This window comes from Heteronotia binoei, chromosome 10, assembly GCF_032191835.1.
Source record: "Heteronotia binoei isolate CCM8104 ecotype False Entrance Well chromosome 10, APGP_CSIRO_Hbin_v1, whole genome shotgun sequence".
In the NCBI taxonomy this organism is placed as follows: Eukaryota; Metazoa; Chordata; class Lepidosauria; order Squamata; family Gekkonidae; genus Heteronotia; species Heteronotia binoei.
The window spans coordinates 47,885,724-47,902,206 of NC_083232.1; the positions used below are offsets into that span (position 1 = coordinate 47,885,724).

Here is a 16,483-nt window from a genome sequence, read left to right on the forward strand (position 1 = left end):
AACAGCCATGAGCCCACATGACATCTCCAACATGATGACATCCTACAGAAGTGAGGATCAGCCTGCTTCGGCCGGGAGGGCGGGATATAAATAAAATGTTGATTGATGTCATCATGATGGGGACAATGCATGGTGATGCTTTGGTGTTTGGGGCAAAAATACCAGAGTATCACTGTGCGATGACCTTGGTGTGATGTCATCATGTTGCACACAGCAATGTTACCCCTACACACTCCTAGAGAGCTCCCTCCCATTCCCTGCCAGTACCAGGTAAGGACCTGGCTACTCTAGAACTATACCGTGCGATGACCCTGGTGTGATGTCATCATGTTGCACGCAGCAATGTTACCCCTACACACTCCCAGAGAGCTCCCTCCCATCCCCTGCCAGTACCAGGTAACCTGGCAACCCTAGTACTTATACTTGCTTTAGTAGAACAGAAAATTTTAGGATACAGTGAACGAAACACAAATCCCAAAATATTGTGTTTCCACATCAGTGGAAATGTTAGTTTAAAACAGAACAGGAGCAACTTCCAAAGAAAAACTGTTTTATTTTTAGATGCGCAAGTTTTCTAAGGCTTTCACAAGTGTGGAATGCATGCATCTCACTGCATTCTGTAAAGGACACCAGCATATAAAATGGTGCTATTCTCTTGGGTTAGTATTTGAGACTGTAGATCCAGTGAGCAGTGTTTAACTCTTTTACATCAGGAACTGAATACCTCAAGGAAACAGGATGGAGGCAGAAGAGATAGGAAAATGGGCTGTTTAAAATGATAAAGGAACTATTGGATAATGAGCAGAGTGAATAGGAATAACTGCAGCAGCAAAACTCACCAGACAACATACTGCAGTCATAAGACGTGAAGTCTTCAAAGCATGCACAGCCCCACTCGACACACTGGCCTTTCTGGCTGCAAAGGTTGGGACATTTCAAAGCTAAGAGCAAATCCTCAATGAACCCTTCATTTTCTTTTGGGCTGTAATTAATTTCTTCCCAAACCCTCTTTTCACATTCATTTTCCAAGAGCGCCAAAGATGCCTTTGCCCAGTTGAGATCATCCTTCAGTTGCAAATCCTTGACACACATGTGTATTGCATTGTCCATCTGAAGGCCAAGCAGCGCCTGGCAGGCTCTGCCTAGGCTAGAATTAGTGACCATCTCCTGGCACAGACCCATTGCATCAGATTCAGTGAGACCAGAAGGTGTCGGCCATGAGTACAAGGGCTCTTGGTATGTGTCAGCTGTGTGATCTTCAGGGAAGAAATAACTAAATCCATCTAGATCTGCTTGGCTCAGACTCTGGGATGGAAATACAGGATGGTATTCATAATAATGCTGCCGCTTTTGGCGATTTCTGACAGACAGTCTTCTGAGCTGCTGTTGATATTTGTTAGCATGGTTGTAGGCCATGGAGTGCAGAATTTCTTGTTTATTTGTTTTAGTGCTGCTCTTAGAGTTTGGAAAGACGACTAGGTGCTTCGGGGATGCCGTCTGAAGAGCAGTTTGATTAAGCGAATGTACTTCTCTTGAGTGAGGAGCAGAGGAATCCTCTTCAGGCACAGAGGCACGCTTACTTAAGCCCCTGACATGATCAACAGAGCTAATATACTCAGCTGTAACATCCAGCCCTGGGATCAAAGAAGGAAGCCAAGCATGTTGCTCAGTTCTTTTACAAGACAAAGCAAATCCTGCTTCTGAAAAAAACTTCAGTTTGTTCATTGGCTCATCTGCTCCCATGCCACCCGCACCGCAACTGCAGAAAAATATTTTCTTGGCTGAAGTTAAAGGAGATGGTGTTTTGTCAAAGAGGCTCTCTCCTGGTGCAATTCTGTGAAAACAGCAGAGACACTCCGTTGGCTATTATCCAAAGAAGCAATACACATAGAAAGAGATGGGAAGGAGAGAACTTTATACAATTGGAATTTTGTAACTTTTCCCTACTTTCACAAAGCTTTTTAAATTGAATGCCATTTTAGAAACAAAACAAACAAAGAAAACTTTGGTGCTTGTGCAGACATAGTTATGTTTCCTTTGATGAGCTTAGAGTGGCATGCTCACTTTGAACATTTTAAAAGCTCGCCTAACCATCCAATATATTTGTACCTCATCTTTCCTCCAAGGAGCTTAAGGCAGTATATCAAGTTCTCCCTTCTCCATTTTGCCCTCACCACAGCCCTGTGAGGAAGGTTAGATAGAGTATGTGACTGGCTCAAGGCAATTCACAGAACTTCATGCCAATGTTGATTTCAACCCAGCTCCCTCAGACCCTAGTCTGATGTTCTAATGTTTACGCTGCATTGGATTCTGTTAGGCAAATAAGGCTGAGAGGGAGCCTGACTCAAAGCCACCCCATCCCAGGGGACATATGAACTCAGTACTCTCTCCTCAGGCCAAGTCCAGATATTCAACCGAATGTAACACTTCTTAGGTTACAGTTTGTTTTTCTGTTAAGATTACAGACATGAGCTCTGACTTGGATAGCCCAGGCAGGCCCGATCTTGTCAGATCTTGGAAGCAAGAAGAGTCAACTTTGGCAAGTACTTGGATGGGAGACCTCCTTGAAATACCAGCAGCTGGGAGGACAAGGGCAGGCTTTATTCAGCCACCTTTCTGAATATCGTCCAGGCCCCCTGTAGGGATCAGTCACCAGAAGTCACCATGACTTCCAGGTGCAGACACACACAAGCAAATACCAAATAAAGGAAAATATAAAAAGACGTGTGGTTTCACACAAAATGTACAAATCTGCACTGAAATGTAAAAAAAAAAATACAATCTTATTTCCAAGGTAAAATAGAAAGATTAGAGACTCCTGTTTCAACCACTGAAGAACATATTATGTATGTTTTTGTGGTTTAAATAGGAGTCCGTTGCATTAAACTGACCCTCTCCATTAGGACTTTTTAAAATGAAGACTTTGATGGGAATGGTAACATTGCTACCTCCATTCGTTAATAAAAGTTAGATAAGCATCAGTTCCTCCTGAGATTTCAGTTCCATCCACATCGTGGTAATCATTCTCTGAATTGCCATCAAATGTTCCACAAAGTCCCAGCGTGTGTTTATAATCTGAGCTGGGGGCTCTGAGTGTCAGACTCATTCCCCATTCACTCACATCGGCTCGAACAAAAGCTCCAGAAGAAAATGAAATCTAAAAACAAATGGTATCACAAAGGAAATAAAATTACCTTTTTGGAGGGGAATAGAGTCTAAGTTTCTGGACTGTTTTGCAGATGGGAAGATCTAGCATTGTGTTATCCTGTCCTCATCCCACATCTCCATTCTATTTAGGTCCCTGAAATAGTCCCCTAGAGAATATGGGGGTGGGGTTTGTTTGGTGGGAAGGAGAGTTATCAGAGGAAGTGAGGTAACTGGTCTTAATTATCTGTACAATGGTCTTTTACTCAACACAAATTAGCTACTATATACAAAGACATGTAAGATTATTGCTGGAGTTGTGATATACATACGGCTGATTTTTAACATACTTTTAATCATGTCCAAGAATTAAATTGTTTTGGCAATTTGTGATTCAGTACATACATGAAATGTTGAGTAACAATATATCTTTTGATCCAAAAGTTATTTAATTGGAGTATTTAGACGAATAACTGCCCTTACTCCAGATGTAGAACTGATCCATAACCTTTTTACAGTTGCTGTTGATAACTACCATTGTGACTGGAACACTGCATTATTAGCTGAATTTACATATTAAAAAAGGACACAAAGAATATTTTTATAAATTCAGATCAATTTATGGAACACTAGGCAATGTTTATAATGTTTTGTCGTTATAAAGCAAGAGAGAAAATGCTTCAATATGCATTTTATAATGTATTCTGTAGGAATTATTAATGTTATTTCTCTCTTTTGCTTTCTTGCTTCTTTTTTTTGTGGGGGGCACGGGTCTCCGGTGGTTTGCTGTTTTTTAAATCTGAAAAACTTAATATTTAACAATATGTGTATGATATATTTATTATTTAATGAAGACTACATAAATATGTTTTGCTTATTAATACCAAAGCCTCTAAAATGCTTCTCATGGCTTTTTATCCTTTTCTTGCTCCCAAACCTCCATAAGCATCAGCCTGCAAACCTAAAAGGAATCAGCTGATACAGCCATGGTGTTCAGCTCTTCAGGGATGCACGCTAAGAGTACCAACAGAGCCCCAAGGCCTGCTCCATAATCTTTCTTCCTTGTGAACTCTGTCCAAGCATTACAAAAATCCAATTTCTAATTATCTGATAATGTTTGGCTCAGCACATGATTATTGGATACAATGACAGGTGTCCATGTGATAGCAGCACCAACACAGACTTCTGATTTTACCATAAGAGTGATCTTGAACCAGCATATTTTTAAAAATAAACCTGAACCTGCCTCAGGAGGTTAGGAAAGTTCACATGCTCCTGGCCTTCAGCCAATTATGTAAACTAGAAATGTTTGGGATGGAATCTTTATGAAGGTGGGCTGTATTAGAACAGGATTGTTCAGAAGATGTTTCAATGAAAGTAGAAGTTCGTAGACTTCACTACTGCATATGGTGTGTGTTATCTGTTGCTAAATACACAACCTTTTCCTCAGTGGACTGTATTTTTACTTATATAATACCATTTTCTGCTTGTTTAACAGGTCAAATTTAATATTTATGCTTCATTTCAAATTTCTGCAATCTCAGTCCTATTACATGGTTTATTAGATGTCTCATTCTATTGACTCTATTGACTTACATTGTGTAAGCTGCCTTAAGTCTCAATGAGAAACGTAGACTATAAATAACATAAATTAATAAAATGCCTGTGCATTATTATGCACACCATTAACTGGTAGGGATTTTGGTATTTGCAAGCTGCTTTACAGATGAAAAAAGGAAGGATGCTAATGTCATAAATAAACAATGCTGTTTTAAGAGGAGAGGTCAAATAAGACTATAAAGCTATTAAACTTCCATGACTGTGCAAGATCAGGAATAGCCCACTACACCTTCCCGAAGGAATCAGCACAACAACAAAGTACACAATGAGAACAGGCAGATAAGTACAAAATCAGCTTTTACAAAACAACCCTAATAATAAAAAAAACAAAGATGAGATAATGATTGGAAAAAGCATCATTAAGGCTGAATCCAGATCGGAAACATGGGGCACACGGGAGCCGTCCCAGATCAGGCCAGCTCAAAATGGAGTATTGGAAGCCCATTCACACACACCTCTGCAAAGTGGCCATATCCTGCACAGGACATGCTTCGGCGCAGTCAGACGGCTGTCACGCACCGTCCCTATAGCTTGGTTTGGGTTTCTTTTTCCCCAATTCGTTTCCCCCATTTCCCCCTCATTCTTTCCCTCCTGCACATGTGCGCCCATGTGCCTATGCACTTGGAAGCCATGTTTTTTTTTTAAAGCTGGAACAGGTTTGGGTGGCCTGACAGGTTCACACTACCAATGCACCTCGCATGTATGCTCCAGCATTTGGATGACCTCTGAGGCAGATGCTGTGCGGTGTAAAAAATTGCTACCACTTCAGAAGTGGTAGCTTTTTGATCCATGGCAGAGACACCTAAGGATGGGATGAGTACGGGAGTGGAACAGGCAGCAGATGTGCACATTTGGATTTGATGTTTTGATCCGTTTGCGAGCCATCCCTGTGTTGGCTTAAAATGCCAGTCTGGACCCAAATTCTTCAAACAAATGGAAATCTCAGTACCTCTTATATGAAGTACAGGTTTTATGTGGAACAAAAATGAAATGCTCAGTAAGGAAATCAGTGACAGGAAATGGAAGAAAATGTAGACTGCACTGACTCCTCTGTTAAGTAAAAGCTGAGCTGATATGGTCACAGTTTAACATTCTTATCTGCTTCTTGACTTGTCCAAAGAAGGGTGCGTTCTCATGAAAGCTTATAATCAGAATCAAACTCTGTTGGTCTTAAAGGTGCCACTGAACTCAAACTTTGTTCTGCTACTTCAGACCAACATGGCTACCCATCTACTGTCCTTGTTGCTTTAAATTATCTACTAATTCTAAAATGGTTTTAAGAAAGGAAAGGCTGCTTTGGTATAGAAAGCAAGAAAGAGTTAAGATATAGAATGCCTACATATGGCTAATACAAGAACAGCAGCAACAAAAACCCCTCCTGTATGAAACAGGTCCAGAGGTGATACAAAATCAATAACATACTGTTACTTTCCTTCCTTGGTAAGATTCAGTGATCCTGACATAGCTGTCTGGAGAGTCTCTGCTTTTTATGGATAAGTGGGGCTGCGAGTCATGAAGTTGGCCACTGCACATGTCAAACGCTATTATATCAGCCCCTTCTCTGGCAACAAAGCCACAGTTGCATGATGCTGGGTAGTAAAGGCTTCCACAGTCCCACTGACGTACATGGACTTCAAAATCACGCAGGTTACTTCTGTATAGCACAAATGTTCCTGTTTTAAAATTGTCATATGCTCTAGAAAGAACAATAAAAACAGTATATGATTTATAAAAAAAATTAAGATCACAATGACATTTATGAATGACTTGGTTTTAAAGCCATTAGGATAGGATGGTGAAATTATGGGGTAGCATAATCCACACAGCAACATGTAACATACTCCACATAGCAATGAATTACAAAAGCCCTGTACTTTTGAGTAGAAAGGGGATGCTACTTATCACTGATAAGCACTGAAACATCAAAGCAGAAGCATAAAAGGGATCTCCCATATGGACATGCATATCACGTGAACAGGGACTTATAGGATAGCAGAAAGCAGACTTCCACATGACATCTATCATTAAAGACATGCAAGTAGAGAAATTCTCTTTTTAGAAAATACGTGCTTCTGAACCCCAACTCTGAAGGACATAAGCACAGCCCTGCAGGATCAGACCAGAGATCCAGCTAGTCAAACATCTTGTTTCCTAGACATGAACCAGAAGCCTACATAAACAGCATAAGAAGGGCATGAAGGTAACAACCCACACATGCCATTGGCCCCTGCAATTGCCATTTTGAAGTACAGTTGGAATTCTAACATGGGGGATCTAATCAGCAATGATAACGAAAAGACCTCTTCTCCATGAACTTGTCTAGTTCCCCTTTCAGGCCATCTAAACTGGCAGCCATCAACACAACCTTTGGTTGTGAATTCTATAAACATTATTAGATCCAACCAGATTTTACACCAGTAAAAAAAAAAAAAAAGGACAGGTCCCTTTGGGCCACCCAAAAGGCTATGCTGAAAATCATGAGACCTGTATGAACAAAAGTTATGATTACCGGGATTAAAGAAAAAGGGGAAACTGACACTGGGTGAAAAACCAGGCTAGATCCAACCACTAGAAAAATACCTTTCTCACAGGGAAAGTTTATCCATTTTCCTGAAGAGAATTGAGAAAGATGATGTTATATCTATGATATTCTGTTCCTTAATACTTTACTAAGAGGATTTCTTGATTGGCTGATGTTAAGATTTTTTTTTTCCAATGGGAAAACAATGCAAATAGCTGCTACAGATACTATTAAGCCATGCTGCACTTAGCTGTATCTCACAGAGCTTGCAAGGCAATTGTGCTGCATAAAATCTGGCACTGTTGCTTCGCCTAGTCAATGTTCACTTGATATGGATTTTAATCAGCCTATGCTGTCCCTGGCTATTTGTTGTGCTTATGGAGTGTCCAGTGTAACCATTCCTGTCATCAAGGAACACATTCTACAGAACTGTTCAAAGGATGTAATTTTCACTGGCTACATCTTGTTACACAATGAAAGAGAACAGTTTCCCCTTAGATATATAACAACCGGCATCATTAAACTGAAGCAAACACTAAAGGGAAAGCGTTTTCCTCCCATTTTGCCATTTAATTAGAGAAACAGATGAAAACAAATGAAAAGTAGTTCTTAATAGTGATGACTGTAGTTATAAAAACTCTTTAAAAAATAATTGAACAAACAGTAGGGAATCCTGTTAATTACCTGCCATCAAATGTAATGATATGTGGGTCAGTAAAAGAGTAGCAATAAGCAGAGGGCAAATCCTTCACAGTAACCTTCAGAAAAGAATGTAGACAATACGATTGCAGTAAGTTTTAAAATGTGCTGATAAGGAATCCTTTATATACTCATGTACTGATCCAGACATAAATAACTGACTTGTATAAGTATTTTAATTATTAAAAGTGCTATAACTAATTAACATTACTAAATAACATTACTAAATAATTAGAACATTACTAAATAATTGGAAGTTCTAATACGGAAATCAGAAGACTATATAACTAAAATTGGATCTGGAATTGACACATATGACCACATGGCTGCCCAAATGGAAAAGAATCAGAATACTTTAGCAAAATACAGATGAACTTACAACAAAGAATTCAAAGACAAAGGGAAACCATCATGAAAATTTCTGAGTAGCTGTACATGTGTATTAATTACGTTAGGCATCTGAAGGGACTGAGGAAACTTATTTTGAGAGCTGGAACTAGGTGATATGGAACTATTGGAACTAAGTGATATGGAACTCAGGATAGAATCTGTTTTCCCCCTTAAATGTATGTATTTATTTAATTCCCAATGAGGACCCAGTGGTTTACATCATTCTCTACTCCTTCATTTTATCTTCACAACAACCCTATGAAATAGATTAGGTTAAGAGAATGTGACTGGCCCATGGTAACTCAGTGAGCTTCCATAGCATGAGTGTGTTTTCATAACTCAAGTCTCCCACATACTAGTCCAAAGTTTGAGTCCAGTGGCACCTTTAAGACCAACGAAGTTTAATTCTGGGTATAAGCCTTCATGTGTATGCACACTTCATCAGATACACAGTCCCAGATATTAGTCCAACACTCTTAACCACTATACCACACTGGCTTTCTTGACATCTGGGCTTTGTTATGCACTGAGCTCTAAAACTGGTTATAAGAGTGCTTCAGATCTCTTGGTTAAAGTTTTCACTAATGATCTGAAGAAGTTAATTTTGACTGCTTGCTAGAATTTGGACATTATGATTACTGGTTCAAATGTGTGAATACCATTTAATCTGTTACAAGAAAAATTTAGGACATGTAGACTTTTGAGAAGTATCTGAAGAAGTGAGCAGTGATTCACAAAAAGCTCATACCTTATCACAAATTTTGTTCGTCTTTAAGGTGCTACTGGTCTCTTGCTCTTTTCTACAGTAAATATACATCCATTAATACCAACTACCAGGACTTTTTTTGAGCAGGAATGCAGTTCCGGCTGGCTTGGTGTCAGAGGTGTGGCCTAATATGCAAATGAGCTCCTCCTAGGCTTTTTGGGTAGAAAAAGCCCTATGTTAAACAATGATGATGCCAGGGAATGTGATTTAATATGCGAATGAGTTCCGGCTGGGCTTTTTCCATTAAAAAAGCCCTGCCAACTACAATTTACATACTCTAGAAAATGAAGTTTATTTTTACAAGGATTGCAACTCTGGTGATAACTGGCAAGCCTTATTTATCAGTTTCCTAGATGTTTTGATTTTATATTATGAGATTTAATAGTTATACTGGAACTATATTTCAGCTTTGAATTATTCCCCCCCATTTACTAGATTTCAGTTTTACAGTTTTTGATGACCTAAGTTTTGTTTTGGTGCTGATTGTGCCTGGAGTATTAATATATGAGATGAGACTTGAAACTACATCTGTTATATCTAAGGCCAGGGCTTTTTTTGAGCAGGAACACACAGGAGTGCAGTTCCAGCTGGGCTGATGTCAGGGGAGTTGCCTAATATGAGAATGAATTCCTGCTGGGCTTTTTCTACAAAAAAAAGCACTGTGTGAAATAATGGTGATGTCGGGTGGGGGGTGGCTTAATATACAAATGAGTTCCTGCTGGGCTTTTTCTGCAAAAAAAAAAAAAAAAGGTCCTGTCTAAGACTGACACTAGAGCAGGGGAGGCCAGTGGTAGCTCTCCAGATTTTTTTTGCCTACAACTCCCATCAGCCCCAGCCATTGACCATGGTGGCTGGGGCTGATGGGAGTTGTAGGCAAACAACATCTGGAGAGCTATCGTTGGCCACCCCTACACTAGAGGATATCACATCTCCAAGTCTGCCACGGTGATAGGGCTCCTTTTTAGAACTTGGATTTTTGCTCCACTTACTGGATTCTGTGAATCCATTTCAAATCTTAAAAATGGCATGGAGGAGGGGGGAAGAGCAGCCCCTCATCCCCCTGTGCTGCAATTCCCAGCAGGATTGGGACTTGCAGCATTTTGAAGAGTTAAATAAAACAAGCTCTAAAATGAAGCCACAATACTATGGCAATTCAGGGACACAGTCTGGCCCCTGTGATATAACAGATGTAGTTTCACAACCCATCACTGCAATGGACTGTGGGGTACTTCAAACAAAATTCTTCCACATGTATAAATCTTCCATCTCAGGTATCATGTAGAAGAATATACAGATATACCATCTTCACAGGTGACGATGTACAGTCACAATCCATATTTCTTTTTTTAAAAAAATGAGAATTTGGTAACCTGTAAATTTATAGCAAGACACAGGCCAAGTCAGTCCCCCAAAGCGATAAACAGTGACTTCTCTCACTGTGCAGTCCAGTGTAATTTATTTATTTGATTTGTATCCCACCCTCCTCCACAAGCAGGCTCAGGGCTGTCACAAAAGTCAGTAAACATGTAGGATTAAATATTAAAAACAAATAAAAGATTAAATAAACAACAATAAGATACATAAAAGCCAAAATCCAGTTTGATCTCTAACCTACCATTTTTAGGTAAGGTCATAGAGAGGGCAGTGGCGTTACAGTTGCAGAGTTTTTTGGATGACACTTCCGCCTTAGACCCTCACCAGTCCGGCTTTCGTCCTGGTTATGGGACGGAGACAGTGCTGGTCGCCTTAGTGGATGACCTCCAGCGGCATCTGGACCGAGGCGGCGTGGCGGTGCTGATATTGTTGGATCTGTCGGCCGCATTTGATACGGTCGATCACCAGCTACTGGCCCGCCAGCTCGCCGACACGGGGATTGGGGGATTGGCCTTACAGTGGCTTTCCTCCTTCCTCGAAGGACGGGGACAAAGGGTGGCCATTGGGGGGGAACGGTCCCGGAGGCACCCACTAGTATGCGGGGTGCCACAAGGGGCAGTTCTCTCCCCGATGTTGTTTAACATCTATATGCGCCCCCTTGCCCAGATTGCCCGGAGGTTTGGGCTTGGGTGCCATCAATATGCTGATGACACCCAGCTCTATCTACTAATGGATGGCCGGCCTGGCTCCGTCCCAGAAAGCCTGGACCTAGCATTGCAAGCCGTGGCAGGTTGGCTCAGACTGAGCGGGCTGAAGTTGAATCCAACGAAGACAGAGGTCCTTTGCTTGGGTCGCGGTGCCCTGGGAAGGGAAATCCCCTTGCCGGTTCTTGACGGTGTGCAGCTTAAAGCAGCACATAAGGTCAGGAGCCTGGGGGTTCTTCTGGAGCCTTCATTATCAATGGAGGCACAGATAGCGGCCGCTGCCAAGTCCGCGTTCTTTCATCTTCGACGGGCGAAGCAGTTGGCCCCCTTCCTGGAGCGCCGTGACCTAGCAATGGTGATCCATGCTACGGTCACCTCGAGACTGGACTACTGCAACGCCCTCTACATGGGGCTGCCCTTGTGCCGAACTCGGCGGCTGCAGCTGGTGCAGAACGCGGCGGCTAGGCTGTTGCTGGGGCTCCCAAGATGGGAGCACATACAGCCGGGGCTGCGCGGGTTGCACTGGCTGCCAGTGGTATACCGAGTTCGCTACAAAGTTGCTGGTTATTACCTTTAAAGCCCTATATGGCCGAGGACCTACCTACCTGAGGGACCGTCTCTCCCCACACGAGCCCCAGAGGGCACTGAGGTCATCTGGGAAAAACCAGTTGAATATCCCTGGGCCAAGGGAGGCCAGACTGAAGGCCACCCGGGATCGGGCCTTCTCTGTCACTGCTCCACTACTATGGAACCAACTTCCTGAGGAATGAGGGCCCTAAGATGTTTAGATCAATTTCGTAGGGCCTGTAAGACCCACCTTTTCAGGATGGCCTTCAACTAGTGACAGAATCAATGACAAAGCTAGGCATGCTGCTGGAAATGTTTTAATGTCCTATTCTTAGAAGTCTACCAAATCTAATGTTATAACGCCATGTTGTTATGTTATGTTAATTTTTTAATAATTTATAACTGTTTTAACCATGTTTTATAATGTAAAACCGATGTAGTGTTTATTTTATGTTGTGAGCCGCCCTGAGCCCGCTCCGGCGGGGAGGGCGGGATAGAAATAAAAAATTAAAAAAAAAAAAAAAAAAAACCACAATGGGATGGCTATTATTCAGGTAGTTCAGAATGTTTCCTGGAAAATGCCAGATTAGATTTTAGATGTTGATTTTTTTAAGCAGGGCATGTAATGGGCACTACAAGCATTGCCAGCAGTACAAACTGTGAACAGGGGAGGCCGAGATGGATTTGACATCTGCTGCCTCAGTCAAAGGCCTGGTGGAATAGCTCCATTTTGCAGGCACTGTGGAGCTGTAATAGGTCCCTCAGGGTCCTGATTTCAAGTGGGAGCGTGTTGCAGCAGGCTGGGGCCAGGGCAGGGAAGGCCTTGGTCTTTGTTGAGGCTAGTTGGACATCCTTTGGGCCAGGGACTACCAGAAGATGTTGGTCAGCTGAACTATTTGGGGCATATATGATGAGTTGGTTCTGTAGGTGTTTGTCCCTGGCCATGTAGGGCTTTAAAGGTCATTATTATAAACTTAAACTGGATCTGATACTCAACTGGAAGCCAGTGCAATTGGCACAACACCAGGTGACTGCACGCTTGCACACATATCACCATCACTAGTGTGCTGCTGCATTTTGCACTAGCTGCAATTTCTGGATCAGGTTCACGAGCAGTCCTGCATAGATTGAGTTATAGTAATCCAACCTGGAAGTGACCAGTGGGTAGATGATTGTAGCTAAGACCTGGGAGGTGAGGTAGGGAACCAGTTGCCTGACTGGCCATAGATGATAAGAGGCTGACCTGGCAACAATGGTGACCTGGGCCTTCATGGGAAATGAGGCATCTAGGATCACCCCCAGACCCCTCACTCTCAGCACTGACATTAATGGTGTCCTGTCAAGGGCTGGGAGACAGATTCCTGATTCCAGACCCCACAGCTCAGGTACAGGACTTCCATATTTGCTGGCTGTAATTTCAGCCAGCTCTGCCATAGCCATCCAGCCATGGTCCACAATGCCCTGTCCAAAACATCTGGAGCAATAATAATAGTAACACATTGTGCAAATCAGAATGCCATATAAATGGTAAAAATAAATATTAGTTTAATTCCAAATGCTAGTTTAAATGGTAAAAACAAATATTAGTTTAAAATGACAAAGAATAGTGGCTGACAGACAGAGTTTCTCCCTTCTAATTGCAATGGAATTAATTGGCTAAAAACTATTTTTTTTAAATCAAGACTGAATAAAATGAATTTTTACCCAAATGCTTTCTGGCATGTAATTATTCCACAGAAAACTGTCACTGATGATAGGGTCCACCACAATCCTGGTTACTCTGTCTCCATCTTGAATGAAATCAGACACAGCAGCAAAATAAACACTAGCCTGGCTACAGGTTTTATTGTAGCAGGGATGCTGAAAGAGGTCCACAAGGCAAGAAGACAGTACCAAGTTTAAGCTATGCTGGTCTTTACCTGTTCCAAAAAAAGATAAACCATTAGTGAGGGTTTTTTTCCCTTAGAAACTATGGCTACTGAATGCTAAAACAGTTTCAAGAAAAAATAGAGGGAGGGAAGAAAAGAATCACAAGGCTGTGAAGGGTTAGAAAGACAACTAGTTCTACCTACTGCAGGGTCTTCCATATAGTTCCATCTCATCTCCCACCTTTCTCCCAGATTAACCCACACTGTTCATTATAATGCACACACAAGCAGCAAGCAAGAGCAAAAACAATCACACCACAGTGCCTGTAGGTAAAGAAGAGCAAAACACAGCTAAGAAAGCAATTAAGTGAGGCAAGTCCATGCTACCAAGAAACACGAAGAAGTCCTCTGGGTTGCTAACCAATTTGATTTACTGGAGAACTTCAAACAAGCCCATTCAATAGTTATTGAGCACGAAACAACACACAACCACCAAGGCTCCCCAAGGAACATTTTCCTGGCTCTTAGACTCCTGTTTCTGTTATAATCTCTGCTACCTCTGTCTGGAGACCAAGTCCTATGAGGAAAGGCTGAAGGAGCTAGGTACATTTAGTCTGAATAGGAAATGACTCAGAGTTGATATGATAGCCATCTTCAAGTATTTAAAGGGATGTCATATAGAGGATATACAGTTGTTTTCTGTTGCCCCAGAAGGTCGGACCAGAACCAATGGGTTGAAATTAAATCAAAAGCGTTTTTGGCGAAACATTAGGATTTCCTGACAGGGTGGTTCCTCAGTGGAATAGACTTCATCAGGAGGTGGTGGGCTCTCCATCTGTGGGGGTTTTTAAGCTCTTGTGGCCCTTCCTTACATGCCCAGGATAAAGCTGATTTCCACTTTGGAGTCAAGAAGGAATTTTCCACTAAACCAGATTAAACTGGGATCCTGAAGGTTTTTTCCCTTTCCTCTGGACATAGAGCAGAGGCCACTGAGGGGTTGGGGGGAGACAGCTGTGAATTCCCTGCATTGTGCAAGGTGTTGGACTAGATGACCCTTGGCTACATTCCAACTTTATGTTTCATACCTCAGGCCCACACTACAGATTATGCAGAAAAGCTATGACTGGATCTCCTGCCATTTACTTTTTGATGAAATATAAGCATGGGAGGAGAAAGGATCATGAATTTCCTGAATAATGTGTAGTTAAGCCCTAAGAGAAAGATAAACAGCTCAAAATATCTTAGAAGAAAAAGGCACTTTTCTTATTCTGATATTGACATCTAAGACACTAAATTGGAATTGTCAACTGTACTCTATAAATGTCTTCAATTCTGCTTTGAAACCAACAAGTTCTGAATACTTTACTACTATAATGGTTTAGATAGACAGAATAACTATTAGGTTTGGAGTTTATACTGATGAATGTGCTTGTGTTACATAAACTGTAAAAAGGCATTAAATTGTACTGCACTCTCAACAAACCTCCTGAGATGATATGCAATTTAACACAGTTAAACAATAAAATACAATGGATTAAACTTACTGCTTTGTTCAGCTGCAAAAAACCTTCCTTCAGAGAAGAGCTTCTGCTAGAAAAAGCCTCTGCATTTAGTTCAGTAGAGTAGTAGGATCCACACCAATAAAACCAATTCAAGAAACATAACTGTGGGGGTCCTCCCTTGCTGGGCCAACTTTTTCCCCCTCCACCATCACATCCTGCCCTTCTGCCCCCCCACAGGCCTCAGAACTGGCATGAAGGGGATAGGAACAAGGGTTACAACACACATGCCTGCCCTTTTCTCCCCTGGGAAGTTGCTCCTTTAGCTAAGGCAAGAACCTTCTTTTCCTCCCTAGTTTGGCATTGGATCCTCCCCAAATATCTTTCCTGACTCCTCAGAAAGACCCAACTCCATCCCAGGCCTTGCCCTCACCACCAGGGCAACCACCTAGGCTAGGTGCCAGAGCACCACCCCTCTAAAATGCCCTCTCCAACCCACTTCCTTGCTCTCCTGGCCGCATCCTTGCAGGACCCTCTATGAGGCCAGTGTCTCCTGGCCTCCTGGGTATTCCATGGATCTATGGTCTGGCCGGTCCCTGGCCTTGGCTGTCTCTGCCAGACCACTGTTGGTGGTGGCAAAGGCTACCAACTCCACTGAGGTTTCTCACCCTTTGATGCCTTGAGTCGGCCATGGCACCAGGTGATGACCTCACCTGCTGGTGACCATGGCCTGAAAGCTTCCAACAGGGTTGGTGGGGCTTGCTTTTTGTTGAGGAACCCTGGGGGTTCTGGGGAATCCTGCCAGCTCTATCTACCTGGCTGGGGCCTGTGGTAGGTGAGTGGAGAGGAGAGAGAGCTCATGCGGTGTCAGGTCTAGCTGTGATAGTGTCCAGCTCAACAGCAAGGCCAATATGCTTGGCACTGAAGCTGGAGAAAATACCTGTTCAGCAAGAGACAAAGAAACAAAGGGAAAATCCTGTGCATGAGGGAGGAAAGAGGATGAGATTGCCAATAACACCCATCTCCCCTCCAAGAGAGGGGTGAGATGAGGATCCAAGGCAAGCCTCTGAATCCAATCTTCATTACTAGGTAGATTCAAATAGGAATTCAGGTTTGAAAGGTTGGATTCATTATTTCCCTGGGCAAAATACTTCTGTTTCCTTCTACTGATGCTATATTAATTCTTGGAGTCATCAAGAACTCCACTAGTGTGTCCACTATGCCAAGATAACCTAAGGTGTATTGTACCTATAACTTGCCACCACTATAAGGTCAGTATAAATGACGGATTAATCAACAAAACTCAAGGCACAAGCCATTTTTAAAAAGTT

General features: G+C 42.2%; 1 protein-coding gene across 1 annotated transcript in view; it reads right to left on the bottom strand.

Annotated features, from left to right (window-relative positions):
- VWDE (von Willebrand factor D and EGF domains) overlaps window positions 1–16,483 on the bottom strand; it is an 80,751-nt gene that overhangs the window by 48,435 nt on the left and 15,833 nt on the right. The window contains exons 8-12 of the mRNA XM_060247699.1: window positions 13,490–13,704; window positions 7,970–8,043; window positions 6,187–6,460; window positions 2,949–3,157; window positions 840–1,834 (exon numbers count right to left, since the gene is read on the bottom strand). Coding sequence (XP_060103682.1) covers window positions 840–1,834; window positions 2,949–3,157; window positions 6,187–6,460; window positions 7,970–8,043; window positions 13,490–13,704 — 1,767 coding nt within the window. The remainder of the gene's footprint in view (window positions 1–839; window positions 1,835–2,948; window positions 3,158–6,186; window positions 6,461–7,969; window positions 8,044–13,489; window positions 13,705–16,483) is intronic.